The 20,766-nt window shown below is 48.8% G+C and overlaps 1 protein-coding gene across 2 annotated transcripts in view; it reads left to right on the forward strand.

The window, feature by feature from the left end:
* LOC116958137 (1-acyl-sn-glycerol-3-phosphate acyltransferase alpha-like) overlaps nucleotides 1–20,766 on the forward strand; it is a 116,169-nt gene that overhangs the window by 28,611 nt on the left and 66,792 nt on the right. For both annotated transcript variants that reach the window (XM_076055665.1, XM_076055664.1), the window contains exon 2: nucleotides 8,342–8,478. In XM_076055665.1, coding sequence (XP_075911780.1) covers nucleotides 8,342–8,478 — 137 coding nt within the window. The remainder of the gene's footprint in view (nucleotides 1–8,341; nucleotides 8,479–20,766) is intronic.

Consider the following 20,766-nt stretch of genomic DNA (forward strand, 5'->3'; position numbering starts at 1 on the left):
TGGCACAGTAGGGGGCACAGGTGGTGCATCAGCCAGTCATCTCCGTCATCTCAGTCGACCTGTGGCATCTGCTGGGTCTGCCCCGTGACTTCCTGCTAGCGGGCGTTCGACACTTCACGTGGCCTCAAAGTGCACATAGCCTGGCACAAGTGTCGTGGTGACGTCACCGCCATCTCTCTCATCTCCCATCTCTCTCTCACCTTCCATATCACCCATCTCTCTCATCTCTCTCATCTCTCTCATCTCCCATTTCACTCTCTCTCATCTCTCTCATCTCCCTCTCATCTCCCTCTCAATCTCCCATCTCTCTCTCATCTCCCATTTCACTCTCATCTCTCTCATCTCCCATCTCTCTCAATCTCATCTCCCATCTCACTCTCTCTCATCTCCCTCTCAATCTCCCATCTCTCTCATCTCCCATCTCCCTCTCAATCTCCCATCTCACTCTCTCATCTCTCTCATATCCCATCTCACTCTCTCTCATCTCCCTCTCAATCTCTATCTCATCTCTCTCATCTCACATCTCACTCTCTCTTATCTCTCTCATCTCTCTCTTTCCCCATCTCTCTCAATCTCCCACATGATCTCTCATCTCCCATCTCACTCTCTCTCATCTCCCTCTCAATCTCCCTCTCAATCTCCCATCTCACTCTCTCTCATCTCTCTCATCTCCCTCTCAATCTCCCACACGATCTCCCACACAATCTCCCACACCTCTCCCCCTCCCTCGCTGTCCCTGGTGGTTGTGGTCACCTTTGCTCTGAGCGAAGTGGACCCTCTGTGGATAGACACGCTGGGTGGGTGGGGGGGTCAAAGGGTGAGTGGGTGAGAGATTAGGGGCGAGTGGTACGGTGAGTGGGTGAGTGGTACGGTGAGTGGGCGAGTGGTACAGTGAGTGGGCGAGTGAGAGAGGGTGAGTGGTACGGTGAGTGGGCGAGTGAGAGAGGGTGAGTGGTACAGTGAGTGGGCGAGTGGTACAGTGAGTGGGCGAGTGAGAGAGGGTGAGTGGTACGGTGAGTGGGCGAGTGAGAGAGGGTGAGTGGTACGGTGAGTGGGCGAGTGGTACAGTGAGTGGGTGAGTGGTACAGTGAGTGGGCGAGTGGTACAGTGAGTGGGCGAGTGGTACAGTGAGTGGTACGGTGAGTGGGCGAGTGGTACAGTGAGTGGGCGAGTGGTACAGTGAGTGGGTGAGTGGTACAGTGAGTGGTACGGTGAGTGGGCGAGTGGTACAGTGAGTGGGCGAGTGGTACAGTGAGTGGGCGAGTTGTACAGTGAGTGGGCGAGTGGTACAGTGAGTGGGCGAGTGGTACAGTGAGTGGGCGAGTGGTACAGTGAGTGGGTGAGTGGTACAGTGAGTGGGCGAGTGGTACAGTGAGTGGGTGAGTGGTACAGTGAGTGGGCGAGTGGTACAGTGAGTGGGCGAGTGGTACAGTGAGTGGTACGGTGAGTGGGCGAGTGGTACAGTGAGTGGGCGAGTGGTACAGTGAGTGGGTGAGTGGTACAGTGAGTGGTACGGTGAGTGGGCGAGTGGTACAGTGAGTGGGCGAGTGGTACAGTGAGTGGGCGAGTTGTACAGTGAGTGGGCGAGTGGTACAGTGAGTGGGCGAGTGGTACAGTGAGTGGGCGAGTGGTACAGTGAGTGGGTGAGTGGTACAGTGAGTGGGCGAGTGGTACAGTGAGTGGGTGAGTGGTACAGTGAGTGGGCGAGTGGTACAGTGAGTGGGCGAGTGATACAGTGAGTGGGCGAGTGGTACAGTGAGTGGGCGAGTGGTACAGTGAGTGGGTGAGTGGTACAGTGAGTGGGCGAGTGGTACAGTGAGTGGGCGAGTGGTACAGTGAGTGGGCGAGTGGTACAGTGAGTGGGCGAGTGGTACAGTGAGTGGGCGAGTGGTACAGTGAGTGGGCGAGTGGTACAGTGAGTGGGCGAGTGGTACAGTGAGTGGGCGAGTGGTACAGTGAGTGGGCGAGTGGTACAGTGAGTGGGCGAGTGGTACAGTGAGTGGGCGAGTGGTACAGTGAGTGGGCGAGTGGTACGGTGAGTGGGCGAGTGGTACGGTGAGTGGGCGAGTGGTACGGTGAGTGGGCGAGTGGTACGGTGAGTGGGCGAGTGGTACGGTGAGTGGGCGAGTGGTACGGTGAGTGGGCGAGTGGTACGGTGAGTGGGCGAGTGGTACGGTGAGTGGGCGAGTGAGAGAGGGTGAGGCTGAGTGGGTGAGGCTGAGTGGGTGAGAGTGAGGAGGTGAGTGCGTGGGTGAGTGAGTGAGGAGGTGTGCGAGTGAGTGGGTGAGTGAGTGGGTTGGTGAGTGGGTGAGTGAGTGGGTGGGTGAGTGAGTGGGTTGGAGAGTGGGTGAGTGAGTGGGTGAGTGAGTGAGTGGGTTAGGAGGTGAGTTAGTGAGTGGGTGAGTGAATGGGTGATTGGGTGAGTGGGTGATTGAGTAGGTGGGTGAGTGAGTGAGTAGGTGAGTGGGTGAGTGAGTGAGTAGGTGAGTGAGTGAATGCTTGAGTGGGTAAGTGAATGTATGGGTGAGTGAGTGGGTGAGTGTGTGAGGAGGTGAGTGAGTGGGTGAGTGAGTGGGTGAGTGAGTGAGTGTGTGGGTGAGTGGGTGAGTGAGTGGGTGAGTGGGTGATTGAGTGGGTGAGGTGAGTGAGTGGGTGAGTGAGTGAGTGGGTTGGTGAGTGGGTGAGGCTGTTTGGGTGAGTGAGTGAGTCAGTAGGTGGGTGAGTGAGTAGGTGGGTGAGTGAGTGAGTGAGTGGGTGAGTAGGTGAGTGAGTAGGTGAGTGGGTGAGTGGGTGAGGCTGAGTGGGTGAGTGAGTGGGTGAGTGCGTGAGTAGGTGAGTGAGTGAATGCTTGAGTGGGTGAGTGAATGTATGGGTGAGTGGGTGAGTGAGTGTGTAGGTGAGTGAGTTGGTGAGTGTGTGAGTGAGTGAGTGGGTGAGTGAGTGAGTTAGTGGGTGATTGAGTGGGTGAGTTTGGTGAGTGGGTGAGTGGGTGAGTGAGTGGGTGAGTGAGTGAGGAGGTGAGTGAGTGAGTGGGTGAGTGGGTGGGTGGGTAAGTGAGTGAGTGGGTGAGTGAGTGGGTTAGGAGGTGAGTTAGTGAGTGAGAGTGGGTGAGTGAGTGGGTGGGTGAGTGGGTGATTGGGTAAGTGGGTGAGTGAGTAGGTGGGTGAGTAAGTAGGTAGGTGGGTGAGTGGGTGGGTGAGTGAGTGGGTGAGTGTGTGAGGAGGTGAGTGAGTGAGTAGGTGGGTGAGTGGGTGAGTGAGTAGGTGGGTGAGTGAGTGAGTGGGTGAGTAGGTGGGTGAGTGAGTAGGTGAGTGAGTGAGTGAGTTAGTGGGTGAGTGAGTGGGTGAGTGAGTGAGTTAGTAGGTGAGTGAGTGGGTGAGTGAGTGGGTGAGTGAGTGAGTGAGTGGGTGAGTGAGTGAGTAGGTGGGTGAGTGAGTAGGTGAGTGAGTGGGTTGGTGAGTGGGTGAGGCTGAGTGGGTGAGTGAGTGGGTGAGTGAGTGAGTAGGTGAGTGAGTGAATGCTTGAGTGGGTGAGTAAATGTATGGGTGGGTGAGTGAGTGTGTGGGTGAGTGAGTTGGTGAGTGTGTGAGTGAGTGGGTGAGTGAATGTATGGGTGAGTGAGTGGGTGAGTGAGTGAGTGAGTGGGTGGGTGAGTGAGTGAGTGGGTGAGTGAGTGAGTTAGTGGGTGATTGAGTGGGTGAGTTTGGTGAGTGAGTGAGTGGGTGAGTGAGTGAGTGGGTGAGTGAGTGAGGAGGTGAGTGAGTGAGGAGGTGAGTGAGTGGGTGAGTGGGTGGGTGGGTAAGTGAGTGAGTGGGTGAATGAGTGGGTTAGGAGGTGAGTTAGTGAGTGAGAGTGGGTGGGTGAGTGGGTGATTGGGTAAGTGGGTGAGTAAGTAGGTAGGTGGGTGAGTAAGTAGGTAGGTGGGTGAGTGGGTGAGTGTGTGAGGAGGTGAGTGAGTGGGTGAGTGAGTGGGTGGGTGAGTAGGTGGGTGAGTGAGTGAGTAGGTGAGTGAGTGGGTGAGTAGGTGGGTGAGTGAGTGGGTGAGTGAGTGGGTGAGTGAGTGGGTGAGTGGGTGGGTGAGTGAGTGGGTGAGTGGGTGAGTGGGTGAGTGAGTGAGTCAGTGGGTGATTTAGTTTGGTGAGTGAGTGATTGAGTGGGTGAGTGGGTGGGTGGGTAGGTGAGTGAGTGAGTGGGTGGGTGAGTGAGTGAGTAGGTGATTGGGTCAGAGGGTGAGTGAGTGGGTGATTGGGTGAGTGGGTGAGTGGGTGAGAGGGTGAGTTTGGTGAGTGAGTGAGTGCGTGAGGTGAGTGGGTGATTGAGTGGGTGAGTGGGTGGGTGAGTGAGTTAGTGGGTGAGTGTGTGAGGAGGTGGGTGAGTGAGTGGGTGGGTGAGTGAGTGAGTGGGTGAGTGAGTAGGTGAGTGATTAGGTGAGTGATTGGGTGAGTGTGTGAGTGTGTGGGTGAGTGAGTGTGTGAGTGAGTGTGTGAGTGTGTGAGTGAGTGGGTGAGTGTGTGGGTGAGTGAGTGGGTGAGTGAGTGGGTGAGTAGGTGAGTGAGTGAGGAGGTGAGTGGGTGGGCGAGTGAGTGGATGAGTGTGTGAGGAGGTGAGTGGGTGAGTGAGTGAGTGGGTGAGTGTGTGAGGAGGTGAGTGGGTGAGTGAGTGTGTGAGGAGGTGAGTGGGTGAGTGAGGAGGTGAGTGGGTGGGTGAGTGAGTGTGTGAGGAGGTGAGTGGGTGAGTGAGTGAGTAGGTGAGTGAGTGAGTGGGTGAGTGAGGAGGTGAGTCAGGGTATCCTCACGCTCTCCCTCTGTTCTACCTTAATCTGAATCTCTCAGAAGATCTCTCCTGCCTCTCTCTCTCCATCTCTCTCCTCCATCTCTCTTTCCCTCTCTCTCGCTCATGAATCACTCCTGCCACCACCCTCCTCCCGCGCAGCACTTGCCCCTACAGCCCTGCTAGAGGCTACCTGGGGGAGCTTTGTCTGTGTGTGGTGTGTGTAGTACATAAACACTGCTGCTGCTACTCGCTACTAACAGCACTTGCCCCTACAGCCCTGTTAGAGGCTACCTGGGAGAGATTTGTCTGTGTGCTGTGTGTACAGACAAAGCTGCCCCAGGTAGCCTCGCACCCACTCGCTCACCCACTTACTCAACGACTCACTCACTCAACCACTCACTCACTCACCCACTCACCCACTCACCTACTCACTCACTCACTCACCCACTCACTCAACCACTCACTCACTCACCCACTCACCCACTCACTCACCCACTCACCCACTCACTCAACCACTCACTCACTCAACCACTCTCTCACCCACTCACTCACTCAACCACTCACCCACTCACTCACCCACTCACTCACCCACTCACCCACCGACTCACCCACTCACTCAAACACTCACTCACCCACTCACTCACTCACTCAACCACTCACCCACCCACTCACTCACCCACTCACTCACCCACTCACCCACTCACTCACTCACTCACCCACTCACTCACCTACTCACTCACCCACTCACCCACTCACTCACTCACTCACCCACTCACTCACCCACTCACTCACTCACCCACTCACTCAAATACTCACTCAAATACTCACTCACCCACTCACTCACTCACTCAACCACTCACCCACCCACTCACTCACCCACTCACTCAACCACTCCCTCACTCACCCACTCACTCAACGACTCACTCACTCGCTTGCTCACCCACTTGCTCACCCACTCACTCACCCACTCACCCACTCACTCACTCACTCACCCACCCACCCACTCACCCACTCACTCACTCACTCACCCACTCACTCACTCACTCACCCACCCACTCACTCACCTACTCACTCACTCACTCACCTACTCACTCACCCACTCACCCACTCACTCACTCACCCACTCACTCACCCACTCACTCACCCACTCACTCACCCACTCATTCCCACTTCAACCACCCACTCACTCACCCACTCACCCACTCACTCACTCACTCACCCACCCACTCACTCACTCACCCACTCACTCACTCACCACATAGCTCCCTCCTCCCCCCTCCCTCCTCCGCTATCTCCAACTCCGCTGTGCCGTGCCGTAGATAGCAGCGCTTTCAACGTCACCGCATGGCAAGATATCTCCTTATCTCGCTCACCCAGTCGCTCGCTCACCCAGTCGCTCACCCACCCACTCACCCACTCGCCCACCCACTCACTCACCCACGTACTCGCTCACTCACCCACTCACTTGCTCACTCACCCACTCACTCACTCACTCTCCCACCCACCCACTCACCCACCCACCCACTCACCCACCCACTCACCCACCCACTCACCCACCCACTCACTCTCTCACTCACCCACCCACTCACTCTCTCACTCACCCACCCACTCACTCTCTCACTCACCCACCCACTCACTCTCTCACTCACCCACATACTCGCTCATCCAGTCACCCACTCACCCACCCACTCACCCACCCAATCACTCTCTCACCCACCCACTCACTCTCTCACCCACCCACTCACCCACCCACTCACCCACCCACTCACTCAACCACTCACCCACCCAAAAACTCACTCTCTCACTCACCCACCCACTCACTCTCTCGATCACCCACATACTCGCTTACCCAGTCACCCACTGACCTAATCACACACTCACCCACCCAGTTTCACACACACTCGTTCACCCACTCGCTCGCCCACTTACTCACCCAGTCACTCACCCACTCACTCACTCACCCACTCACCCACTCACTCACCCACTCACTCATTCACTCACCCACTCACTCACTCACTCACCCGGTCACTCACCCACTCACTCACTCACTCAGCCACTCACTCACCCACTCACTCACCCACTCACTCATTCACTCACCCACTCACTCACTCACTCACCCACTCACTCACTCACCCGGTCACTCACCCACTCACTCACTCAGCCACTCACTCACCCACTCACTCAGCCACTCATTCACCCACCCACTCACCACTCACTCACCCACTCACCACTCACTCACCCACTCACCACTCACTCAGCCACTCACCCACCCACTCACTCACTCACCCAGTTACTCACCCACTCACTCACCGCTCACCCTCTCGCCCAGTCGCCCACTCACCTAATCACGCACTCACCCACCCAGTTTCACACGCACTCGCTCACCCACCTACTCGCCCACCTACATGCTCACCCACTCGCTCACCCACTCGCTCACCCACTGCAGTGCTGAGTCTATGGGTCTCCGTGATGATTGTAGCGGTGAGTGTGTGGTGAGTGTATGGTGAGTGTGTGGTGAGTGTGTGGTGAGTGTGTGGTGAGTCTATGGGTCTGTGTTGTGGTGGTGAGGTGTTTGGTGGTGAGTGTAGTGGTGGTGAGTGTCTAGTGGTGGTGAGTGTAGTGGTGGTGAGTGCAGTGGTGGTGGTGAGTGTAGTGGTGGTGGTGAGTGTAGTGGTGGTGGTGAGTGTAGTGGTGGTGGTGAGTGTAGCGGTGGTGAGTGTAGCGGTGGTGAGTGTAGCGGTGGTGGTGAGTGTAGTGGTGGTGAGTGTAGTGGTGGTGAGTGTAGTGGTGGTGGTGAGTGTAGCGGTGGTGAGTGTAGCGGTGGTGGTGAGTGTAGCGGTGGTGAGTATCTAGTGGTGGTGAGTGTAGTGGTGGTGAGTGTAGTGGTGGTGGTGAGTGTAGTGGTGGTGGTGAGTGTAGTGGTGAGTGTAGTGGTGGTGGTGAGTGTAGTGGTGGTGGTGAGTGTAGTGGTGGTGGTGAGTGTAGTGGTGGTGAGTGTAGTGGTGGTGAGTGTAGTGGTGGTGGTGAGTGTAGTGGTGGTGGTGAGTGTAGTGGTGGTGGTGAGTGTAGTGGTGGTGGTGAGTGTAGTAGTGGCGAGTGTAGTGGTGGCGAGTGTAGTGGTGGCGAGTGTAGTGGTGGTGAGTGTAGTGGTGGTGAGTGTAGTGGCGGTGGTGAGTGTAGTGGCGGTGGTGAGTGTAGTGGCGGTGGTGAGTGTAGTGGCGGTGGTGAGTGTAGCGGTGGTGGTGAGTGTAGCGGTGGTGGTGAGTGTAGTGGTGGTGGTGAGTGTAGCGGTGGTGGTGAGTGTAGCGGTGGTGGTGAGTGTAGCGGTGGTGGTGAGTGGTAGCGGTGGTGGTGAGTGTAGCGGTGGTGGTGAGTGTAGCGGTGGTGGTGAGTGTAGTGGTGGTGGTGAGTGTAGTGGTGGTGGTGAGTGTAGTGGTGGTGGTGAGTGTAGTGGTGGTGGTGAGTGTAGCGGTGGTGGTGATTGTTTAGTGACAGTAAGTGTCTAGTGGTGAGTGTAGTGGTGATGAGTGTAGTGGTGAGTGTACTGATGAGTGTCTCTCTCACCCAGGACAGTCAAGGCGCTGGTGAGGCACCTGCAGTGGCTGTATGGGGTGAGGGTGAAAGTGGAGGGGGCTCACCACCTGCTCACCACTCCCTCACCATACGTCATTGTCTCTAACCACCAGAGCTCCATCGATTTCATCGGTACAGAAAATTAGACCGCTCAGACACACTCGTAGACACACACAGAGAGACACACACACACACAGATACACACACACACAGACACACTCGTGGACACACACACAGATACACACACACGCAGATACACACACGCAGATACACACACAGATACACACACACACATGCAGATACACACACATACAGATACACACACACAGATACAGATACACACACACAGATACACACACACACACAGATACACACACAGACACACTCGTAGACACACACACAGAGACACACACACACACAGATACACACACACACACACAGACACACTCGTAGACACACACACAGAGACACATACACACAGATACACAGATACACACACAGATACACACACACAGAGACACACACACACAGATATACACACACACAGATACACACACACATACAGATACACACACACGTAGATATACACACAGATACACAGAGAGACACACAGATACACAGAGAGAGATACGCGTAGACACACACACAGATACAGATATACAGCAACAACAACCGCCATTCGCCACTAAGTGGTGGTGACGTCACCACGATGCTTGTGCCAGGCTATGTGCACCCTGAGGCCACGTGAAGTGTCGAACGCCCGCTGGCAGGAGGTCACGGGGCAGACCCAGGTGCCACGGGTCGACTGACTGAGATGACTGGCTGATGCACCACCTGTGCCCCCTACTGTGCCAACCTGCTGTGCTTTAGCCACCCGGCGCTCCGCTCGTTGTTCTGAGCGTCGCTTCTCCGCCTTCCATTGTTGTTGGAGGGCGACTGCCTCCAACTGCCCAGTAGCATCCTTCACGAGCCTCCTCCACAGAGGCCGATCTTGACACCGCTGGTACCAGTCATCGGCAAGTCCACTCAGCTCCACGTCCTCCTGTACCACATCACTCCATCTCTTCTCTAGCCCGTGCCGCGCCCGCTTAGCCCCCTCAATCCGGCCAAACAAAAGCTGTTTCGGCATGCGGTGGCTGGGCATGCGGGCTACATGACCCAGCCATCGCAGCCTTGCCTGCCGGAGGAGCTCACCGATGGGACCCTGCCCAGATCTTTCAAGGATTTGTGAGCTCCTCACACAATCCAGTCTGGTTAAACCCAGGATGGATCGTATGCAGGCCAGCCTAAATGTTTCTAACCGGCGAAGATGTTCCATTAGGGGGGTCCACGTTTCGCAAGCGTAGAGAAGGGAAGGAATGACCGTGGCCGAGAAGACCTGAAGCTTAGTGCGGAGCGACAGACCAGGTAGCTTCCACACAGCGTTACGCAACCGATGAAAAGATATTGCCGCTCGACTGATTCGGAGTGAGACCTCTGCTGTTAAACTGGAGCCAGTCATAAGCACACTGCCCAGGTATGGGAAACTCTCCACTCTCTCCACAACTGCCCCATCACCGATTGGGAGTTGTGGGGGTGGAGTGTCCGATGGTACAAAATACCCAGGCAGGTGCCTAGTTTTGGTGGGGCTGATGGTAAGGCCCCACCTCTTAGTGGCACGCTCCAGTCTCAGCAGCAGCGTCTCCAACTCCTCCTCTGACTGAGCAGCTATTACCAAATCATCAGCATACATAACGTGGTTGAGCAATAGGGAGCCATCCCTTGACCGCACCCGGGCATTGATTAGCCTCCCATTATATCTGTACCATATGGAGATTCCCCCGGTACAGCTATTGAAGGCTTCACGAACTACGTGGTCAAAATAGATGTTCAATAATGTGGGAGCCAGAGGACATCCCTGTCGCACCCCAAGGTGTACAGGGAATGGCTCTGACTCCCGGCCACGTAGTTTTACCCGGGCCCGCTCACCATCATGAAGGTCCTTAATGATCGTGAGCAGAGGGTCAGGTACTCCAAAAGCACGAAGAACGACCCAGAGCCCAGGCCTACTGATGGTATCATAGGCCTTGACCAGGTCAATAAAGCAGAGATGTAGGTCTTGTTGGAATTCCCTACACCTCTGCTGTAGCAGACGGACAGAAAATATGGCATCTGTGCAGGACCGCCCTTTCCTGAAACCGCATTGGGGCTCCGCAAGCCTCTCCTCAGCGTGCCTGGCAAGGCGATGTTGAATAATCCTTGCCAGGCCCTTTCCCGGCACACTAAGGAGTGAGATGCCCCTGTAGTTGTTACAGTCTGTGCGGTCCCCCTTCTTAAAAAGGGGGACCACCAGGGCATCCTTCCAATCCTGCGGAACCCGTCCAGTGGTCCAGACTGTTGTTATGATGTCATATAGGGCAGTCTGTGCACAAACGCCACCCTCCCTCAGCATTTCGCTTGGGAGATCATCTCTGCCCGCTGCCTTTCCTGGTCTCAGACTCCGGATCGCCTTCAATACTTCCTCAGCAGATGGCACCTCAGCCAGCCACTCACAGGGGGTGACTTCTTCCAATATTTGAGGCACCGCAGCCTCAGCAGGGTCATCCTCACTTTGTGCCACGATGTTTTCCTGGCTGAGGGATTTTCCCTCCCCCAGGACCTCACAGAAATGCTCAGCAAATCTGCGAACCTGTTCCTGGGGGTCGGAGATTGGATCACCGTTTTTTCCCCTAATGATGGTAATAGGTGTGGCGCTGCAGGTTACTTTTTTGATGGAGTTAAATAGAGATTTGTGATCACGGGCCACTGAGGAAGACTCCATCTCCTCAGCAACCCGCAACCACCACCCATCCTTGCAGCGCCTCACGGCTCTCCGAACCTCCGAGCGAAGGCTGCGGTAAGCCTCCTCATTCTCTGACGTGGGATTCTGTAGCCGATGACAGTGGGCCTGTCGCTTTTTCTCAACTATCCTGAACACCTCCTCTGTCAGCCAGGGTCTGTGGGGAGGTCTGGACCATGTACCCAATGCAGCCAATGCAGCTGCATGAGTCACAGTCCTAAACCTCGCCCATTTACCCTCGACATCAGGAGGAGTGGGCGACGATGCCAATCCCAGCCGCAAGCGATGATGAAATTCTCGCTTGCAACTTTCATCAGATAACTGAGACCAGGCCACTTTAGGTTGGAATGGGGTCCTGGGTGTACACCCACCACCGGAGTGGAAGAATGGCAGGTGCATCTTACAGATGACTAGTCGATGGTCAGAGGGCAGATCAGCTACATGGTAGGTCCTGGTGTCAAGGACATGGGCTCGCAACCGCTGGTCCGTCACTATGTCGTCCAGCAGATGTTCTTGCTTGGACCCGGCATGCATCCATGATGTGTGGATGCGCCGATGCCAGAACAGCGTGTTGGTAATTACAAGCCCATGGGCTGCACAAAAATCTAGCAGCCTCCTACCATTGTTATTGAGCTGATCTGGCCCATGCCCTCCAATCACTCCAGACCAGGTGCCAGCATCATGACCAACTCGGGCATTGAAGTCACCCAAGGTGCCACTTTAGCCAGCACCTGTGACAGGAGGTCATAGAAGGCATCCGACTCATCGGCTTTGCCTGCATCCCTCCACGGATGTTCGTCTTCGGTGAGGGCATAAGTAACCACGATCACCACTCCTCGCCTCCGGTTGATGGGAAGGCGAGCCCAAAGTAGCCTGGGGCTTACAGCTTCCCACAACTCACCGCCACGCTCCCACCCCCCTTCATTCTTTTGTTCAAAGAAGAGCCACACCCTGTTGTTTGGCAGTCTCCTGCCCCGAGTAAAGGACTGTCCACCCCTCATGGTGGCAGGAGCCAGAACCGGTCTACCGGATCTCCCGAATACCACAGAGATCCAGGCGGTACCGGTCCAGCTCCCGACAGAGGAGTGGCAGCCTCTCCTCCGCAGTGAGTGTTCGAACATTCCACGTGGCCATCCGTAGTGGCTTTTCGTTGTTTCTGGAGGAGCCCCGAGGGTAGAGATTCAATCTCTTGGCTCCGCCAATTGGGGTTTGGCCAGGAGACGTCATAGACGCCTGTCCCCCCGGGGCTTCCGGCACAAGTTTATTAGTTATATATTTAACTCGTAGTTTAGTGGTAATTAATTGAAGGTGGAGGGGTTACCAGCCCCTCGCACCCGTCCAGAGCCCCCATTTAGACACTGTGGTGGACACATACGCCATGAGGGGAGGGGGCCAATCGGAATTGGCCCTCCCCCCACAGCATTTTCCACGACAGCCTTGCCCGTCTGGCACCGCGAGGAGGTAGGGGGTTGTTTTGCCGGACACACACAGATACACATAGATGCACACAGATTCCCAGGTAGTTGTTAGCGTAGAAGTTCACCACCTCTAAATACACACACAGATACACACATATATACATACACACATAGATACACACACACAGATACATACACACGTAGATACATACACACACAGATATACGCACACAGATATACGCACACAGATACACAAAGACAAAGATCCCCCATATAGCCTTAACAGACTGTAGGGGCAAGTGCTGTTAGTGACCACCTATGAAGGCCGGAACGGTACACGAGGGGGTGGGTGTCCAGCACCACGCCCGACCGCCTTTGTCTCCCCAGTGGCGATGTTTACACACCGCACCAGGTACACATTTGAGGCCGAGTCGACCTAGGGGAGGCCCGGGTACCGGTTCAGATAATCGTCACCGGTGGTGTTGGCCGTGAGCGGGAATCGAACCCGGGTCGCCAGGTTCATAGCGCGGCGTAGCGCTAACCGCTGCACCACCGCTCCCCACACTCGTAGACACTCGTAGACACACTCCAACGAAGACTCGTAGACACTACTAGAGAGAGACTCATCGACTTAGGGACACACACAGAGATACATCATCTCTCTCCACGCATCTCTCCCAAGCCTCATGGAGTGTTTATCTCTCTAACTATCTCTAACTATCTCTCTCTAACTATCTGTCTAATTATCTCTAACTATCTCTCTAACTATCTCTCTATCTCTCTAACTATCTCTCTAACTATCTCTCTATCTCTCTAACTATTTCTCTAACTATCTCTCTAACTATTTCTCTAACTATCTCTCTAACTATCTCTCTCTATCTTTCTATCTCTCTATCTCTCTAACTGTCTCTCTAACTATCTCTCTATGTCTCTATCTCTCTTACTATCTCTCTAACTATCTCTCTCTATCTCTAACTATCTCTCTATCTCTAACTATCTCTCTAACTATCTCTCTGTATCTAACTATCTCTCTATCTCTAACTATCTCTATCTATCTCTTTCTATCTCTCTAACTATCTCTACCTATCTGTCTATCTAACTATCTCTCTATCTCTCTAACTATCTCTAACCATCTCTAACTATCTCTCTATCTCTCTAACTATATCTCTATCTCTAACTATATCTCTAACTATCTCTCTATCTCTAACTATCTCTAACTATCTATCTCTCTAACTATCTCTTTATCTAACTATATCTCTATCTCTCTCTAACTATATCTCTAACTATCTCTAACTATCTCTAACTATCTCTCTATCTCTAACTATCTCTATCTATCTCTATCTATCTCTCTAACTATCTCTAACTATATCTCTGTCTCTCTAACTATCTCTCTATATCTCTATCTCTCTAACTATCTCTAACTATCTCTCTAACTATAACTATCTCTCTAACTATCTCTCTATCTAACTATCTCTCTATCTAACTAACTATCTCTCTAACTACCTCTCTAACTATCTCTAACTATCTCTAACTATCTCTCTATCTAACTCTCTAACTATCTCTCTATCTAACTCTATAACTATCTCTCTAACTATCTCTCTATCTCTAACTATCTCTCTAACTATCTCTCACTATCTCTCTAACTATCTCTCTATCTCAAACTATCTCTCTATCTCTAACTATCTCTCTATCTCTAACTATCTCACTATCTCTAACTATCTCTAACTATCTCTCTCTGTGCCAGGCCTTATGGAGTGCCTGCCGGATCATTGTGCTCCCATAGCCAACTATCTCTTTATCTCTCTATCTCTCTATCTTTCTCTCTAACTATCTCTCTATCTCTCTAGCTCTAACTATCTCTCTAACTATCTCTCTAACTACCTCTAACTATCTCTCTAACTATCTCTCTCTAACTATCTCTAACTATCTCTATCTCTCTAACTATCTCTAACTATCTCTATCTCTCTATCTCTAACTATCGCTAACTATCTCTCTAACTATCTCTCTATCTCTCTAACTATCTCTCTAACTATCTCTATCTCTCTAACTATCTCTAACTATCTCTCTAACTATCTCTAACTATCTCTAACTATCTCTCTCTCTGTGCCAGGCCTTATGGAGTGCCTGCCGGATCGTTGTGCTCCCATAGCCAACTATCTCTAACTATCTCTCTAACTATCTCTCTAACTATCTCTAACTATCTCTCTAGCTCTCTAACTATCTCTCTAACTTTCTCTCTAACTTTCTCTCTAACTATCTCTCTAACTATCTCTCTAACTATCTCTCTGTCTCTAACTATCTCTCTACCTCTCTAACTATCTCTCTAACTATCTCTCTATCTCTCTAACTATCTCTATATATCTCTAACTATCTCTCTAACTATCTCTATCTCTATAACTATCTCTATATCTCTCTAACTATCTCTCTAACTCTCTCTAACTATCTCTAACTCTCTCTCTAACTATCTCTCTAACTATCTCTCTAACTATTTCTAACTATCTCTCTAACTATCTCTCTAACTATCTCTCTAACTATCTCTCTAACTATCTCTAACTATCTCCCTCCTTCTCTGTGCCAGGCCTTATGGAGTGCCTGCTGGATCGTTGTGCTCCCATAGCCAACTATCTTTATCTCTCTAGCTCTAACTATCTCTCTAACTTTTTCTCTAACTATCTCTAACTATCTCTATCTCTCTAACTATCTCTCTAACTATATCTAACTATCTCTATCTCTCTAACTATCTCTCTAACTATCTCTCTAACTCTATCTCTAACTATCTCTCTATCTCTCTAACTATCTCTCTATCTCTCTAACTATCTCTCTAACTCTCTCAAACTACCTCTAACTATCTCTCTATCTAACTACCTCTCTAACTTTCTCTCTAACTATCTCTCTAACTATATCTCTAACTATCTCTAACTATCTCCCTCTCTCTGTGCCAGGCCTTATGGAGTGCCTGCCGGATTGTTGTGCTCCCATAGCCAACTATCTTTATCTCTCTATCTCTAACTATCTCTCTAACTATCTCTCTATCTCTCTAACTATCTCTATCTCTCTATCTCTCTAACTATCTCTCTAACTATCTCTCTAACTATCTCGCTATCTCTACCTATCTCTCTAACTATCTCTCTACCTATCTCTCTAACTATCTCTCTAACTATCTCTCTACCTCTCTAACTATCTCTCTAACTATCTCTGTATCTCTCTAACTATCTCTCTAAATATCTCTATCTCTAACTATCTCTCTAACTTTCTCTCTAACTTTCTCTCCAACTTTCTCTCCAACTTTCTCTCTAACTTTCTCTCTAACTATCTTTCTATCTCTCTAACTATCTCTAACTATCTCGAACTATCTCTCCCTCCCTCTCTCTGTGCCAGGCCTTATGGAGTGCCTGCCGGATTGTTGTGCTCCCATAGCCAACTATCTCTTTATCTCTCTATCTCTCTATATCTCTAACTATCTCTAACTATCTCTATCTATCTCTCTCTAACTCTCTCTCTATCTCTAACTATCTCTATCTATCTAACTACCTCTAACTATCTCTCTAACTATCTCTCTATCTCTCTAACTATCTCTTTAACTATCTCTCTAGCTCTCTAACTATCTCTCTAACTATCTCTCTATCTCTCTAACTATCTCTCTATCTCTCTAACTATCTCTCTATCTCTCTAACTATCTCTCTATCTCTCTATGTATCTCTCTATCTCTCTAACTATCTCTCTATCTCTCTAACCATCTCTAACTATCTCTATCTCTCTAACTATATCTCTATCTCTAACGCTACTTCTAACTCTATCTCTATCTCTCTAACTCTCTCTAACTATATCTCTAACTATCTCTCTAACTCTCTCTAACTATCTCTCTAACTATCTCTCTAACTATCTCTCTAACTATCTCTCTTTCTCTCTAACTATCTCTAACTCTCTCTCTAACTATCTCTCTAACTATCTCTAGCTATCTCTCTAACTATCTCTATCTCTAATTATCTCTCTACCTATCTCTATCTCTCCAACTATCTCTCTATCTCTCTAACTATCTCTAACTATCTCTAACTATCTCTCCCTCCCTCTGTGCCAGGCCTCATGGAGTGCCTGCCGGATCGTTGTGCTCCCATAGCCAACTATCTTTATCTCTCTATCTCTTTATCTCTCTAACTATCTCTCTAACTATCTCTCTAGCTCTCTAACTATCTCTCTAACTATCTCTCTATCGCTCTAACTATATCTCTAACTATCTCTAACTATCTCTCTATCGCTCTAACTATATCTCTAACTATCTCTCTCCCTCTCTGTCGCAGGCCTTATGGAGTGCCTCCCGGATCGTTGTGCTCCCATACCCAACTATCTCTTTATATCTATCTCTCTAACTATCTCTATTTATCTCTCTGTCTATCTAACTCTCTCTATCTCTCTAACTATCTCTAACTATCTCTAACTATCTCTCTATCTCTCTAACTATATCTCTAACTATCTCTCTCTATCCCTAACTATATCTCTAACTATCTCTCTATCTCTCTAACTATATCTCTAACTATCTCTCTCTATCCCTAACTATATCTCTAACTATCTCTGTCTATCTAACTATCTCTCTATCTCTTTAACTATCTCTCTAACTATCTCTAACTATCTCTCTATCTCTCTAACTATATCTCTAACTATCTCTATATCTAACTATATCCCTAACTATCTATCTCTCTCTAACTATCTCTCTAACTATCTCTCTATCTCTAACTATCTCTCTATCTCTAACTATCTCTCTATCTCTAACTATTTCTCTATCTCTAACTATCTCTCTCTATCTCTCTCTATCTCTCTAACTATCTCTCTGTCTCTAACTATCTCTCTATCTATCTCTACCTATCTCTAACTATCTCTAACTATCTCTCTGTCTATCTAACTATCTCTATATCTCTAACTATCTCTCTCTAACTATCTCTAACTATCTCTAACTATCTCTAACTATCTCCCTCTCTCTCTGTGCCAGGCCTTATGGAGTGCCTGCCGGATCGTTGTGCTCCCATAGCCAACTATCTTTATCTCTAACTATCTCTCTATCTATCTCTCTAACTATCTCTCTAACTATCTCTCTAACTATCTCTCTAACTATCTTTCTAGCTCTCTAACTATCTCTCTAACTATCTCTCTATCTCTCTAACTCTCTATCTCTCTAACTATCTCTCTAGCTATCTAACTATCTCTCTAACTATCTCTAACTAACTATCTCCCTCTCTCTCTGTGCCAGGCCTTATGGAGTGCCTGCCGGATCGTTGTGCTCCCATAGCCAACTATCTCTTTATCTCTCTATCTCTTTATCTCTCTAGCTCTCTAACTATCTCTCTAACTATCTCTCTAACTATCTCTTTATCTCTCTAGCTCTCTAACTATCTCTCTAACTATCTATCTCTCTACCTCTCTAACTATCTCTAACCATCTCTAACTATCTCTCTATCTCTCTAACTATCTCTCTAACTATCTCTCTAACTATCTCTAACTATCTCCCCCTCTCTCTGTGCCAGGCCTTATGGAGTGCCTGCCGGATCGGTGTGCTCCCATAGCCAATTATCTTTATCTCTCTATTTCTCTAACTATCTCTCTAACTATCTCTCTAACTATCTCTTTATCTCTAGCTCTCTAACTATCTCTCTATCTCTCTAACTATCTCTAACTATCTCTCTAACTATCTCTCTAACTATCTCTAACTATCTCTCTAACTATCTCACTAACTATCTCTCTAACTATCTCTAACTATCTCTCTAACTCTCCCTCTAACTCTCTTTATCTCTCTATCTCTCTAACTATCTCTCTATCTCTCTAACTATCTCTCTAACTATCTCTCTAACTATCTCTAACTATCTCTCTAACTATCTCACTAACTATCTCTCTAACTATCTCTAACTATCTCTCTAACTCTCCCTCTAACTATCTTTATCTCTCTATCTCTCTAACTATCTATCTATCTCTCTAACTATCTCTCTAACTCTCTCTCTAGCTCTCTAACTATTTCTAACTATCTCTCTAACTATCTCTCTATCTCTCTATTTCTCTAACTATCTCTCCATCTCTCTAACTATCTCTCCATCTCTCTAACTATCTCTCGATCTCTCTAACTATCTCTCGATCTCTCTAACTATCTCTCTAACTATCTCTAACTATCTCCCTCTCTCTTTAACTATCTCTAACTATATCTATCTCCCTCTCTCTGTGCCAGGCCTCATGGAGTGCCTGCCAGATCGTTGTGCTCCCATAGCCAACTATCTTTATCTCTATCTCTCTAACTATCTCTCTAACTATCTCTCTATCTCTCTAGCTCTAACTATCTCTCTAACTATCTCTCTAACTATCTCCCTAGCTCTCTAACTATCTCCAACTATCTCTCTAACTATCTCTAACTATCTCTATCTCTTTAACTATCTCTAACTATCTCTAACTATCTCCCTCTCTCTCTGTGCCAGGCCTCATGGAGTGCCTGCCATATCGTTGTGCTCCCATAGCCAACTATCTCTTTATCTCTCTATCTCTCTAACTATCTCTCTAACAATCTCTCTATCTCTCTAACTATCTCTCTAACTATCTCTCTAGCTCTCTAACTATCTCTAACTATCTCTCTAACTATCTCTCTAACTATCTCTCTATCTAACTCTCTAACTATCTCTAACTATCTCTCTAACTATCTCTCTAACTATCTCTAACTATCTCTCTAGCTCTCTAACTATCTCTCTAACTATCTTGAACTATCTCTCTAGCTCTCTAACTATCTCTCTCTAACTATCTCTCTATGTCTCTAACTATCTCTCTAACTCTCTAACTATCTCTCTAACTATCTCTCTATCTATCTCTCTAACTATCTCTATATCTCTCTATCTCTCTAACTATCTCTCTAACTATCTCTCTAACTCTCTAACTATCTTTCTAACTATCTCTCTATATCTCTAACATATGTCTATCTCTCTAACTATCTCTCTAACTATCTCTCTAACTATCTCTCTAACTATCTCTCTAACTATCTCTAACTATCTCTCTATCTCTAACTATCTCTAACTATCTCCCTCCCTCTCTGTGCCAGGCCTTATGGAGTGCCTGGGGATCGTTGTGCTCCCATGGCCAACTATCTCTTTATCTCTCTATCTCTCTAACTATCTCTCTAGCTCTAACTATCTTTATAGCCAACTTTCTCTTGATCTATCTCTCCAACTATCTCTCTAACTATCTCTCTAACTATCTCTCTAGCTCTCTAACTATCTCCCTAGCTCTCTAACTATCTCTCTAACTATCTCTAACTAGCTCTCTAACTATCTCTCTATCTCTCTAACTATCTCTAACTATCTCTCTAACTATCTCTCTATCTCTCTAACTATCTCTCCATCTCTCTAACTATCTCTCGATCTCTCTAACTATCTCTAACTATCTCTAACTATCTCTCTAACTATCTTTATCTCTCTATCTCTCTAACTATCTATCTCTCTAGCTCTCTATCTCTAACTACCTCTAGCTATCTCTCTATCTCTCTAACTATCTCTCTAACTATCTCTATTTCTAACTATCTCTCTATCTCTCTAACTATTTCTCCATCTCTCTATCTCTCTAACTATCTCTCGATCTCTCTAAATATCTCTCGATCTCTCTAACTATCTCTCTAACTATCTCTAACTATCTCCCTCTCTCTGTGCCAGGCCTTATGGAGTGCCTGCCGGATCGTTGTGCTCCCATAGCCAACTATCTCTTTATCTCTCTATCTCTCTAACTATCTCTCTATCTCTCTAACTATCTCTCGATCTCTAACTATCTCTCTATCTCTCTAACTATCTCTCGATCTCTAACTATCTCTCTAACTATCTCTCTAACTATCTCTCTATCTCTTTATCTCTCTATCTCTCTAACTATCTCTCTAAACTATCTCTCTATCTCTCTAACTATCTCTAACTATCTCTCTAACTATCTCTCTAACTATCTCTCTCTCTAACTATCTCTCTAACTATCTCTCTAACTATCTATCTCTCTAACTATCTCTATATCTCTCTAACTATCTCTAACTATCTCCCTCTCTCTCTCTGTGCCAGGCCTTATGGAGTGCCTGCCGGATCGTTGTGCTCCCATAGCCAACTATCTCTTTATCTCTCTATCTCTGTAACTATCTCTCTAACTATCTCTAACTATCTCTCTAGCTCTCTAACTATCTCTCTTGCT

This window comes from Petromyzon marinus, chromosome 72, assembly GCF_048934315.1.
Source record: "Petromyzon marinus isolate PM22_M1 ecotype Great Lakes invasive population chromosome 72, UKy_Petmar_22M1.pri1.0, whole genome shotgun sequence".
NCBI classification, from domain to species: domain Eukaryota; kingdom Metazoa; phylum Chordata; class Hyperoartia; order Petromyzontiformes; family Petromyzontidae; genus Petromyzon; species Petromyzon marinus.